General features: G+C 37.3%; 1 protein-coding gene across 1 annotated transcript in view; it reads right to left on the bottom strand.

The window, feature by feature from the left end:
* The window catches only part of nos1 (nitric oxide synthase 1 (neuronal)), a 45,172-nt gene that overhangs the window by 16,309 nt on the left and 14,871 nt on the right, over window positions 1-13,992 (bottom strand). The window contains exons 5-14 of the mRNA XM_042000620.1: window positions 8,815-8,960; window positions 7,050-7,212; window positions 6,687-6,778; window positions 4,738-4,879; window positions 4,516-4,655; window positions 3,370-3,544; window positions 2,786-2,887; window positions 1,653-1,847; window positions 1,443-1,528; window positions 834-978 (exon numbers count right to left, since the gene is read on the bottom strand). Of these exons, the coding sequence (XP_041856554.1) occupies window positions 834-978; window positions 1,443-1,528; window positions 1,653-1,847; window positions 2,786-2,887; window positions 3,370-3,544; window positions 4,516-4,655; window positions 4,738-4,879; window positions 6,687-6,778; window positions 7,050-7,212; window positions 8,815-8,960 (1,386 nt within the window). The remainder of the gene's footprint in view (window positions 1-833; window positions 979-1,442; window positions 1,529-1,652; window positions 1,848-2,785; window positions 2,888-3,369; window positions 3,545-4,515; window positions 4,656-4,737; window positions 4,880-6,686; window positions 6,779-7,049; window positions 7,213-8,814; window positions 8,961-13,992) is intronic.

Genomic DNA, 13,992 nt, shown 5'->3' on the forward strand with positions numbered 1-13,992 from the left:
TCTTAGCCACTGACATATTTTAGTCTTTTTCTTGTTTTCGTCTTCTCTCCGCACACTTGAAACAATGGAGCCAAACACACAGCCGTTGTCAGAGGAGGAGGCTGTAATGACCACTCTGTCCTCGCCTCTAACGAGATGATAACATGCTGCTGCCACACATCAAGCAGCCATGATGCATACCACTCAGCGTGGTTTTTGTCTGCCACGGGACATACTTGCATTTTACACACGCTAAGGCACACAAACGAAGGCGTGAAGGGAAAACAGGCATCAGCCACAGAACAGTGAAGATTAGCCTGAGGCGTTCACATCTGCCCTCCATCTACAAACCCATTCTCAGTGACACACACATTCAGACACTTGCATGCATCAGTGTCTTCTTGTGTAATTGATCACACAGGGAAAAAAGAAACAGGAAGGAAAAATAAGCTACTGTATGACCTGAAGGAAAAACACAGAATGCATGATTGAGAGCAGCATCTTGTGCTCTTTTTTATCCTTTCTTTTTTTTGTTCAAAGATTTGGACAGCCAGGGGTGCTTCAAGATGTTGTCTTTAACTACTTCACTGCGCAATGGTTCAGCGGTTAATCTTGCTTCTGACCTGCAGCACTTTACTGCATGAGTGAGGAGTGAGAAAATGTAGAAAAAAAAAAAAAAAGACACTTCCTTCAACCCTTTGGTTGCCTGCTTCATCAACCAAAAAACAGTGGGTAGTGGATGGGTCTTTGAATTCCTCTGTTTTTCCAATCAGACATTGGTGAAATAACAAGCTTTGGTTATTAAACTCCAACTTGACAATTGGAAATGCTGATGCAAGGTAGGAGCAAGTTACCTTAGCGTCAAAGGCGTGTTTGAAGATTTCACAGAGTGTTTTGGCGTATTCTTGTGATTTGCCCGTCTCTGTGGCAAACAGTATGGTGGCTTTAACCCTCTTGGCCATGGCTTGGCCCATGAGCTTTGCAGAAAATTTCACAGCCCTGCAAAAGTGACAAAAGAAACTGTGTGAATGTGATGCACAGAAGACACAGACCAAGCATCTGAATCATCCAAGAAAAAGCAATTTGAGGTTCACAATCCTTTTTTCTCCAGCCATGACCAGAGAGCTTACTCATCCCAATATGTGTGCTAACGCATTTATTGTTGAGCTGCTGTTACAGGCAGCCACGGATGGATGATAATTCTGATTACCTAGCTTATAACATCCTTAAGGCAATTAAATTAATAACAGATCACACACGCACAAGTCCGTGTCTACACAGAAGAAAGAGAAAACTCTGATTACTCCCACAGGGGCTGATATAGAGCTCATTGCTGAACACCCTGGCTTTGCTCTACATCTAACTTTTGTCAGGAAAGTTATTAATAAAATATAAAAATCATTAATTATCTTTGACATTAAGGATCGCAATAGCACACATTTATTACAAGTATGCACACTTACTTGGCTAGCTTCTTGAATCCAATTGCTCTTTTCTTTGTGGGTGTCCCATTGACTCCTTTCCACACATGAGTGTTCCAAGGATCAGCCTTTTTTTCATAATGGAATAACAATAAAGACATCTTAATAAAGAATATCTCATATAAGGAGATTTAATACTTAGGAGCTTTTAGAACTGACATGACTAACTTCACCACTGCTTATTGCTCTCACCTGGTACTCAAAGGAAGGGGTGAGGCGATAGTTGAGCATTTCTTGGTGAAATACTGGTGTAATACTTCCTGACATAGGAGGCACAATCCACACCCAATCTCCAGGACAGCCTCCTCTCACCCGATACTCATTCTCCATGTGCTTCATGAAGGACTCTGTGGCTGAATGGTGGTCAACTATGGTAACTTTGCAGGTCTAAAACAGGAAACATACAGGTGTGAAAATTTCCCAACCCAAAAAAACCCCATTTTTTAAAATGATTAATAACAGCGCTAAGCACTTTAAAGTAGTGCTCAAACTATAGCAAAAGCAATGCTGCTGTTGAAAAAAAGGGCAGGGGAGTTTTGCTGTCCTCACTGGTCACAGACAGGATATATGAATGAATATCATCAGATCAGTTCTAAAACTTAAATTGTCCAACTACTATACAACCAGTGTTTCGAACCAAAATGTGGATGTCCCAGTCCAATTATCAAATCTGGTCATTGATTAAGATTACTTTTATTTAGGTGTATCATGGTCACTGAGTACACCTTCACTCCAATATCTACCGTTGATCTCAGTCGCACTGCATAACATATATTTGATATATTACATATAATATAGCTGCTCTAAAGAGTTGTGGACCTTTTCAACATGACTTCTGTGTGAAAATGTCAAAGTGAAAAGTGAAAACAGTCCAACAGCCTCTTGTAATGTCTGCAATTCATATATTTTATGAGGTTACAGTAAAAGTATTTCATTCAGCACTATCTAATTATTAGACAAGCATTTGGCTGAATATAGCCAGACCATGCAGCTAACACAGGTTAAGGTTTTACCAAAGCAACATACACCGAAAAAGTTCAACCACTTTAGCTTTACAAAAGGTTTTAAAACCACCTTCACTGTTAATCCAAATAAACTTTGGATTATAGCTGTAAGTACTAGATAGAGATTTATTATTAATAAAAAACATTTTGATGGAGACATCCCTAATAAAAGAATTTCTCCCTTTTCTGCATCACCATTTGAAAGCATGCTTTCTTCTGTGATGATGAGACTCGTACAGTTTGCAAAGGTTAACCTATAAACTTATAAAACTCGACTTCAATGTTTGGTGATCTTTCACTTTAAATGGGTAGTGCATGCACCTGGAAGCTGTAAAGAACAGCAATGTTGATCTCCACAAGTGCCTGGTCTTTCCAAAGGGAAGAAGTCTTCCTGGTGTCCAAACCCATCTTGTTAGCAACTTCCTTCACAGCAGACAGAGAAAAATGTGACAGTTATGACCTGAAAATTTAATATTATGTAGTTTTTACAGAAAAACCAAATAACAGTGTGTAGATATATCCTTCTCCATCAATCCAAGCACAATCAGTACTATTCTTCTCTCAAAAGACAAACTAAGCAATTGGTAAAGATGTGCCTTGAAGCGCTCTTCAATATTAGACTACTGGTTTGGTTTAGAATTGGTTGAATGGGAAACTGTCTTCAAATCAGCTTCAAATTACTAAAGATTTTTATGTAAGAAGATTTGCATTAAAGCAGTACTTTTTTCACCCACAAAAACTGTTTTCTCGGCTATCTCAGCATGCAGAATTAGAAGAATGAGATTCTGATTTGGATCATTTGGTGACACAACACATGCTCCTCTCAACACAAGGCTGCAGCCAGTCTGTGCCTCCACTTCTTTTTCCTCTTCCTAGTGGAACATAACACTGTTTTCTGGCACTACCTCCAGTATGTTGTAGCGTGAGCTGTCACAGAAGTCCCTCACGCCAATCTCTGTGCCCATGTACCAGCCACTGAAGGGACATCCAGTGAACTCCAGACCACCAATCTCCAGTAGCATGTTGGAAACCGCGGGGAGACCATACCACTTCAGCTCCAGGTCTTTAAACCACTCATACCTGAGTAGAGGAGACAAGGGGACTGATGGATGAGTACTGCAGCTACGTCAGGTGAGGCAATTTATTATATTCCCCTATGAGGTCAGGAAATTATCCATTGCTACATTAGCCATATGCTTAGTCACTAGCATCCTCAGAAGGGCATGAAATTACCTCTGAGACATGTAAAATAAAAAAAGGAGTACAGCCAAAATAAGCATTAACATGAAGGAATCTATGTTTAAAAGCTTTTTAGTGCTGAGCAGCGCAATCAGGTTCCCTCACAACCTTTAGGGGAATTGATAACATTGCTCTAAGTGCAGATTATTTGCAGAGCCGGGTCTAATCTTGTGTAATGATGAGACACTGTTGGTGGCTAGTGTTTGTGCCAAGCTGCTGCCAGAGCTGAGGACCAGCTGATGCAGGGTATGGACCAAGAGATGCCAATTTTGGGGGAGTCTGGCAGGGAGATCAGTGTGTCAAGGGATTCTGAAATGCTCTCTGTAGCATGTAACAATACAGTGTTAGCTTGGTGTGCATCTGTGTTTGTATTTGTCTAAGCTAGAGTAGCATTAACACCCAAGTCTTTACTGTGATTATAGATGTTGCTGTGCAACAGCAGCTTAATGCTTAGGATATCAAGGGCTTTATAGGTTTTGTACATTGGCTCACAATGTTGAAAAAGTTCTATTTAAAAAAAAAAAAAAAACAGACGAGAGCTTGAAATTTCACTAATGAGCCCCATGGTTACCAAAAAAGCTGGCATAGCAACAGATAAAAGATGGCTAGCTGTGCTTTCTGCAAATAATCATCACAGTTGGATTGTGACAATAACCCAATCAGACTTCTTGGCATGAAAATACCCCATTGTTTAAGAAGTGTTGCTAAAAGATGTGCAAGTGGGTGGATTTCTTTTTGTGCAACCTCCTCAGTTATTGTTTTGCTAAATTCTTTATATTTTGTGCATGCCCAAGAGGAGAAGCTTTACTTACTTTGGGTGTGTGATTGGCACCTCCAGAATGAGGTCTTCAGGGATCTCAAACAGCTCAGGGTCATTTCCATTGGCTTGCAGCAGAAGAGGAAGGACATCAAAACGACCCTTTGGAGCTTTCCATCCAAGCTGTGTGCAGATCTGTAGACCAAAAAACCTGCATTTGAGTTGAGTCCAAGCAAGTTAAAGAAAGGAAGATGCTCCAGCTTAGCCTCATGTGTACCTCTGTGAATTCAACATTAGCAGGGTCTCCTGTTATCTGTCCATCAGGCTGTTTGTAACCTGCATAGCGAATCAGCTGACTGTTCCACACCCTAAAGTCACGTTTGCCATCTGTCCTCTGAGGAAATATGGTGATAGCTGACCTGTGGAGTATACAAAGAAAAAAAAGGCATGGCTGTAACTTGTCATGTACTAAAAGCATTTCTTTGTTAAAGATTAATATTAGCTTTAGTTATGCTATAATGTCCTAAATTTATCTAAAATATAATGACTGTACACTTTATATCATTGATCATTTGATTGTTGGTCTTTGCACACATGGAAGGAGCAGCTATGTAACACAGAATTAGTTGCTAAGATGCATTTATCAGCAACATACCCAAGGCATGGGTGACAACGTGCAAACGATCTGTCATAAAGAATCTTTAATTATGCTACGTTAAAAGGACAAAGCCTGGCTTCCGTTCGTATGATCTACATCCCAGTGGTGTTTCTACGCTCTGACCGGGTGAGTGTGTTAATACAGCTAAGCTGGTTGTAAGTTGTTGAGGAGGATGAGATGGTGTGACTGAGCAGCTTGGTGTGAATCTGGGGCAGTTGTGCTGTCAATTTACATGTGGAGGAAACTAAGCTGTGTGATAAACCCAGCTTAAACAAAGCGTTAGAGTAACAAGTAGTCACAAGCATTTCTTGTCTTTCAGGCAACATTTTATGTAACAAGTGGTTACAGAGTGGGGAAAAAAATAAAAATGAAACATACGGATATTTTCCTCATATCAAAAATCTTAAGTTCCACTGTGAAATACTATAATCTCAACATTATCTTTAATCACACATTTGACACATTATTTAAGGTCAAAACAGCTGATATAGAGACACATTCTATTATGAAGGTGCTTCATCTTGTTGGTAAATGAATAATTTATTTATGGTTTATACATTATACATAACTTAATAAAAAACAGAAGATAGTATTTTCAATATTGCTCGAGAATGTATTAATAAAAATATGCTTTCATTTAGAATATAATCATCCATCTACTAATTAAATTTTTACAGCTGCGAAATTGATAAATATACCGCATTAATTCATAATTTAAGACTTTATTTTAATTTTAAAAAATATGAGACAACTATGATGGATTGATTATATAACTGGTAATTAAATTAAAGCAATAAAATAACCCTAATTGGTTTTTACATTTGTTATCATTAATCATGTATGACTGATCACTTTATTACTACAAACCAAATGTAAACGGCTTATGAAGTCATTAATTACAACGTATGACGCTATTTTAAAAGATCAGAGAAGATGATAAGATGACATGCAAAAACATGCAATATGAGTTATTTCTTATGTCATTAGCAGCTGATTTAAAATGCAAATTTTAGTTTTAGTCATGTTGGATTATGCACTGTTATCTGCATGTTTTTATGCTGAATTTATGCATGGCAGGCAGATTTGCAGTTCAGATGTTGTGCTGTCTTATCAGAACATGTGTATCTGAACTGACTTTGAAAGTCAGGCTAACTGTTGTCATAAGATGCAATCTATCTATTTTCCAAGAAGCAACTGTGAGATGTTACATGTGATTAGGATTTGGCAGAAAATGGGTGAGTGCTGTGCGGGTCTGACAAATGGCTGCTTGTTTGCAAGGTCTGTCGCCTCTCCAGCAGGGCAATGATTGGTGCTGAAACACTGACAAACAGATAGACAGGCGGCAGATAGTGTCTGATACAGCATTAAGAGACAGAGCGCACACTGACAGATGGGACAGGGGGTCAAGTCGGGGTAGTCAGAAATGGAAAGGGGCGATAAGACGCGTAGAGTGACAGATGGAGGGAAAGTGCTTAAGAAGGAATATGAGCAAAACTGAAGCAAAAGAGACAACAAAGGAGAAAAAGCTTGGCTAAAGAGATTAGTAGTGCTTGTGTGTATATTTTTACCTCAGGTTGCCCTTGTTGGTGGCATACTTGATGTGGTTGCAGATATAGTTGTACATTCCATGGGCTGTGGTGCAGTCTCTGGCATCAAAAACCTGACAAGACAGTACAAAACAAAATTAGAGCCTTTTTATTAAATATACCAATGAAAATATACAACTAATGAGGGCCCAACAATCAAATGCATCAAAAACAACTGTTGTTGACCTTTTGCCAAAGAACTTAATTAGTTGCAAATATTGTTAAGCTGTTTCTTCTAAGTACCACTTACAGTTCTAGCATTTCATTGCCCCCAACCCAGATCTTTTCAAACACAATTCAAACACCAAAACAACAAGCAGTCATTTCAGTCATACTAGATACAACCTGTAGTTTGGACCACTGAATCCGTCCAACACACCGGGCAGCATTCCTCCAGGCATGCTTGGCTCCATAAATCAGTTCATTGTCTTTCAGTTGGTAAGTTCCTGAAGCTTCAATCTCCTTAGTAACCTCCTCCAGTCTGTCCACATGAGCCTTAGAGCCATATCTGTAAGTATTGAAGGTCAACAAGAACAACATCACAACTAGTAGCACAATTGTAAACAGAGGTTGGATTTTTACTCATCAATTAATATTTTAATATTATTAAACTGTTGACACAATGAGGTCAGTTCCTCTCACATGTGTGATGTGTGTACAATAAAAAAAAGCACCGTTAGAAACGTGAAAAAGGGAGAAACAAAAGCTCTAAATCCGAGAAACAAAACCAATGTGTTGGACATTAGTAGGACTGGTGTCATCGACACCAGACACCTACTTTCACGCTCTTTCTCAAATTCACACACTGCCAAAACAATTTCCATATCAGGTAACAGGCTCCTCCATTAGACTGTAGCTGAGACACAGATCTTGAATAGATACATGAATCACAAAAATATTTTATTTATATGTAGTTAAGGATAATTCTTTTGGCTCTTCAAACCCACATTAAAAAAAACTAAAACACCTGTAAAATACAAGTTTAGAGCAATGATTCCAGAGATTGCAGCAGGTGAATAAATTTGATGAATCTCAACAGAAGTTTAGGTTCTGCTTGTCACTTATAGCAGTTTGCACACATCAACTGTAATTTGTAGAGATAAACTATATATAATGAACTTTCCCTGACATGGAGATGTAACCACAATAAGACAGTTTACAACTCACTGCAGAGAAGTGTGTCTTGTAATCATTTGTAACAAAGTTTTTCTATTGCATAGATGTCTATTATTTGTGGCTGTGACACCACTGCAATAATCAGAAAACTTGAATGTGAATTTAATGTGACATCCATAGATACTTTAAATTATTTCCATATGGTAGCCTAATAATAATGAACAGTTTAATGAGTACCAATATTTCCTGTTGTTGGGTTATTACAGTAATGAGTTTCAGTGACTAGACTGCATAACTTAATATCTCAGTTCTGAGTGTCATCCATGTTTGGATCATATTAAGGTTAGTGTTGACATAAAAAATTACACATGTAGCTATAGATTCCCATGTATTCATAGCCATGGTGGTTTCTTTAGCAACATGATTTCCTTTGATTATTAGATTTTCACGTTTTGTATTCAGGAACTTTACAGACCAATGAAACTATTACAACTTAGGCTCAGATCTGAACTAGTTATGGTTTAATAAACCCCTCGTAAGTTACTGGTTGGGTGGAGCAACAGAGGGCTATATATATATATATATATATATATATATATATATATATATATATATATATATATATATCCATCCCCAGGACAATGTGCCAGATGGGGATATATATATAAATATAACAACAACAGTCATTAAGACTACAGTTATTTTAGGTATTCCAGATTAGAGTATATGCAGCTGTTGGAAGTTGTATACATATTAAAAGCATTGTTTCCTGCATGAACAATGAACCATGGGTCATTGGTTGACAGATTTTTTCTTCCAAGCAAAGGTTAAGAGCTACAGGTCAGACAGGTAAAAATCATTTTCAACAACAGTGTAATGAATCTAGACACCGACATTTACTTTGTCTTTCCAGCTAGTGTTTCCTCATTGTTCATGGTGTTCCACCCTTGTAGTTTCCACCCTATACCCTCCAGGTATTACAAGCTGCACTTGCCTTTTGATTGAGGTGTAGTACTGGTCTATGAAGTCTGTAGCCAGGGGGAGCAGCTCCTCTTTGGTTCTGACCTCATCTGGTTTGCGGATGTGCTGGTTGGGCATCATCACAGAACCATTGCATACATTTTCACTGCAGATCGGCACCTGAAAAGAAAAGCAATATGATATTTGATGTTGAGTTTTTCTTAGATAAATATTACTTCTGTTTTTTTTTCTCTTCATTTATTTTCTTCTTTTTCTCTTATAGCAACCAAAACTTTTTTAACTTTTGTCTTTTCAAAATCCTGTGAGGAAAAAAAAAAAAAAAAAGCTTTTTTTTTCTTTGTTTTACACTATATCCATCTGTGGCGGAACAAAATATGTTTTTGTTGATATAAACTTTAAAGAATATAAAGACTAATCTTATGTTCAGGGCCATGCACAAAATTTGCATCCAATGAAATGTTTTCTTTAAATTTGAATATAAATCAAAGCTGATGCAGAATAGTGGCTTCTGTCAAATTCAACCACTAAAGTCTGCTAAGATAAAATCCCAGCTATTATATTCCGCTAACAGTTTCATGAGATTACATATATGATTAAGTCATACCTTGCAGTTCAAAGTGCAAAATCTACATTAATTTAAATTTCACTTTGAAATATTCACCCCCCCAAAAAAAAGATTTAGTCAAAATGTAGACACTTTGTTCCAGCTGCGTCAAACAAAACATGTTTTATAAGTGCTAAACTCTTAACAGATAAAAGGATTAAAAGAGTTACATTTTTTTTCACTACATCACTCACACATGGCTGGCACTTGTGTTAATGAATGAGTAAGTCAGTGAGTCATAAATTGGTTTTCTTCCATTAAGCAGCGACAGGAAGAGAGAGGAGGGAAGGCAAAAACTAGAAAACAGACAAATATAAGGAGAGTATTTCTCATCGCTTGTGTGGTCAGTTTAACATGATTAAAGCTGAAGTCAGCTGTCACTTTGGTTTGACTTCACCAGTTAAGAGACAGTAGATGTGAATGAGCGGGAGCATATGACAAAAATGACAGGCTTGTGTTGAAGAGGAAATTTGACGATGGCCCCAGAGGTGCTAAAACTGGCTCCTCACACAGGGACACCCACTGGCACCAAACACTTTGGCACAGAGCAAACCAGTATGTCCAAGAAATAAAGAAACTTCCCACTGTAATCTTTAAAAAAAAAATATCTAACCCTTACTCTACAGAAAAAAAAGCAGCTGGAAAAAAAAAGGAAAAGTGACAACAAGTGAGTACAACAAAGACAAGATACAAAGAGATCATGGGAAAAAAATGGGGAAAATGGTTGAGTTTTAAAAATATAACAAAGGAATCAGTCGTGCTCCAGTACGTCCGCTCGTCATACAGCTCTGGGCTTTCATGCCAACCAGCTGTCCTTTTGCAAAGAGATGGATCATCTGTGATATATAATAAATCTGAGGATGCTATTACAGGCCATTCATTGAGATGCACCCAACAGCTTGTTCAATAAGTCACCAAAGCAGTTAAGCTGCTGTTTGCTGTTTACAAATGGCTGCAGTGTTCTGGAAGGTGAATGCTTAAATGCAGAGTTTCACCTTGCGTTTAGCAGACTGCCTTACTAACAAGAGGAAGACACTGTGGCTGAATGTTAAAAAAAATCGGAGGAAGAAATCCATAGAGTGGTTGATGAATGAACATGAAAAGTGTACTGCATAAAAAAAAGCCAGCAGTAGCTTTTTTGCTGTATTGTCTTCAAAGGTTTTGAGATAATCTTAAGCCATTTTTTGGGGTACCCACAGAGATCTTAACCACCCTTCTTCCCCGTGTCTAACATGATATTCCTATTCTGCGTTTGTTTTTAAGTAAAGGTCAGTGGACTTTGAATGAAATTTCAGGACAATTAGAACTCCTTGTCAGCTCATTATTCTCCTTTAATAGGACACAAAGATGCAAACCACAAGGTGCAGCATGCCTCTGAAGAAAGTGCTGCTCCTCTGTCAGGATTGAGTTGATTCTTTGCAGGTGTCCTACCAGTTTGCTTTGCAAACTAACCCACTAAGAATTTTGGCACCATCCACTGTGACATACTGGTATGTTTAGCTCATCCCAAGTATGTTTCCAAGTATGGCTTCATTGCTTTCCTTAGAAGTGGTTTAGAGATGGAACAGCTGACTGAGACTACATATTGATCACATTATTTTGATTAAATCTGTGCTGACTGGAGTTTTGTGTTCTTTAGTCAATAAGTTATGAAGCTGATGAGGTAGCTTTTCTATCTCATTGTACTCACTTTTTTTTTAATCTGTCTGTTCCTGCTTTGGGTAGAATTGACCAGTTTTCCATGCTATAGTATAGAACTATACATCACTCCTTTTAAAACCCTCAGTCTACCCCAGATTTAGTTTTAATAAAGTTCCTATTATGCTTACAGTATGACCATAGACCATAAGACCAGAGCATTAAAAAGGGAGCTTTGAGAACATTCCCAGTGGACGCCTTTTAACAGTTGGGTCAATGCTCTGGTTGGAGAAAGAAATGAATAAGTCTATGTCAATACGTTAATCTGCCCAACATGTCAATTATTTATCAGGCTGCTTCCTTCTGGTCTGCAGGACAACTCTAAACTCCTTATTGGCAAATCACCACCTATTTGGAGGGAGTGGGTGATTAAGGGGTTCATACTCTGGGTGACCTTTATAAAGAAGGTGTACTGAAATCATCTGATAATCTTGATAAACAATTCAAGCTAGTCAGTGATCAGTTTTTGAGATATCTTCAGAAACACCACTTTGTTGATACTTTTGATTCTACACACAAAAATTGTTTTCAATGACCAGCACATCTAAAAAAAAAAAAATATGGAAAAAAGGAACTGAATGCAACCTTTGAAGAAATGACTGGGACAAAAAAAATCTTTAGTATCATTAAAAATGTCTCCAGGGATATTAAAACTGTTGTCCAAGTAGGCTGGTAAGGGAAGAAGGTCTATGAAGGTTTTACAGAGGTTACAAGAGTAGATAATGATTTCTGCCCTGGCCTGTAAGCAAACACAAACCCATGGACCATATTGCAAAACTTTTAACCAACTGGATTCAGACAAATATAATGTTCGGCAGGCAGCTGATAATGAGAAAGTTGAAAGATGCAGAATGTCCAGTACTGAAATGTTCTCCTACAGTTCAGTAAACAAGAAAAAAGATATGAAAAGTGGTGCTGCAGAATACCCAGTCCCTCACTTAGAATAATAATGATCCCAAAATTAGTTACATTGAGTTTGATTGCTGAGAAGACAGGCAGGATACCAGGTTCAACAAGATTTTGTGAATATGTTGATGTAGTTTAATATGAAGTGCGCACATGTGGATTCTCCATTAAATGTATATTTTCAGTCCTATTATGGATTCTGAACGCTGGTTTCAAACCACTGACTACTGTGAAAGTGCAGATGACAACCAAGGAAAGACCTGGTGACAGTCTGAAGAGACTGCTTACTGGAGGGAATAGACCCCACCACGTCGGCATGGGCTAGCTACCCATGCTGGTGGGAGCCTATCACTACAGTCAAATGGACCCACAAACTCAACGGGATCAAGGAATTTTTTTAAAGGATTCTTTACCATGGCCTAATAGGGATAATTTTAGAGCCATTAGAGCTTCTAACTCAAAAATAAAACCCACAATCTTTAGCAATAAATACATGTATAAAACAACTGCTTGGTAGACGTTTGCGCTCTCAGAGTGCTTCTAGTTATATTGTAGAGTAAAAGGACAACAAGTTAATGAAACCTAAACCAATGTCTTTTATTTGTACATTTTATATAGGCCTTCATAAATTCAGTATACTTCAATGTTGATGTATTTATTAATCAACAGTTAAATAATTTTAGTTGCAAGAGCAAGTAGATTCTTCATACTGAAGTTTGTGATAAGGAGGCTAAGATTTATTGGCTTGGGAGAACTTTGAGGTATTCAAGCTAAAAGGAAATCCCCACTGCCAATGAGACTGTTTAAGACAAAGAAACCAGCATGCCATTTAATATTAACATTTTTACTTCAAGAACCGAACTGTTTTATGTATATATTTTCATTCGCAATGAAAAGAAATCAGCTAGTCCCAACAAGAAAATTGTTGCAGTTTCTACCGTTTTTCCTCATTTCAAGTAGCGGGAAAAAATGCAATAATTCATTTGTGGAAAAAAATGGAGTCACCTAGTAAATTTGCATTTGTCTATCACTTGCACAAGTGTAAATATGCAAAAAAATGTAAAGAATCACTGAATTGTAAAAGAAATTAATTAATTTGCCTCATAATTTGCATTTCTAAAACAAATTTGCACAAGTATTAACATGGAAATGAACCTGCAAAGGAGAGTCTTTGCAGAGCTTCATGAGCCGTTCCATGAAACACGAAAAAGATGATTAAACTCCTTCAAGAAGGTCATTCAGTATGGAGTTTGGCAAAACTTTATAGTACACAGTCAACTACAAACAAAGCAAAGATCTTTCAAGTAAGATGCCAGGATTATAAAAACATACAAAGTATAATTAACACAAAATGAAAAAAAACTAAAAAAGTATTTTTTTAAGAGGTCAAAGGTGATTTTTTTAATTCAGTGTTTTGTTTATTTATTTATTTAAAAATTGATACAATTACTCTGAATCCTGCAGGTTTAAATCCAAATAGCTACAGTTTTTATATTTTTTTCTTCTTCTTAAAAGTGCTCCAGATGATTTTCTGCTTTGTTTTCTGTCTGCTAAATATTATCTGTTAAGATTCTTTACATGTGTAGCAGCTGGTTTTCTGCTTTTTCTAATTTGGTTGCCCAGTTGCTGTTTTCTGTCTTTCCTATTTTGACCTCCTTTTTCCTTCGCTTTACTCCCTGCTTCTTTTTTGTCAGGCCCAGAATTACACATAACTTAGCAATAACCAAAATAAGGAAGAATACTTTACTATTAATTATTAAAGGGAGCATTACATCATCAGATCTTTATTTCCTTTTTACCCATTAAGCTTACTTTGGCAAAGTAAATCTGTTTGGCACAACATGCAGTCTTGAAAGAAAAGTTAACCATACATCTGCATATGTGACGGAGATTACCATTCTTTCATATTTTTTTATGATGGATGTGGTTCTGGTTAAAATGGTTATGAGTTGCTTTTCAAATCAAGAATAAAATGCTGGATAC

Source organism: Melanotaenia boesemani, chromosome 11, assembly GCF_017639745.1.
Source record: "Melanotaenia boesemani isolate fMelBoe1 chromosome 11, fMelBoe1.pri, whole genome shotgun sequence".
Taxonomy (NCBI): Eukaryota; Metazoa; Chordata; class Actinopteri; order Atheriniformes; family Melanotaeniidae; genus Melanotaenia; species Melanotaenia boesemani.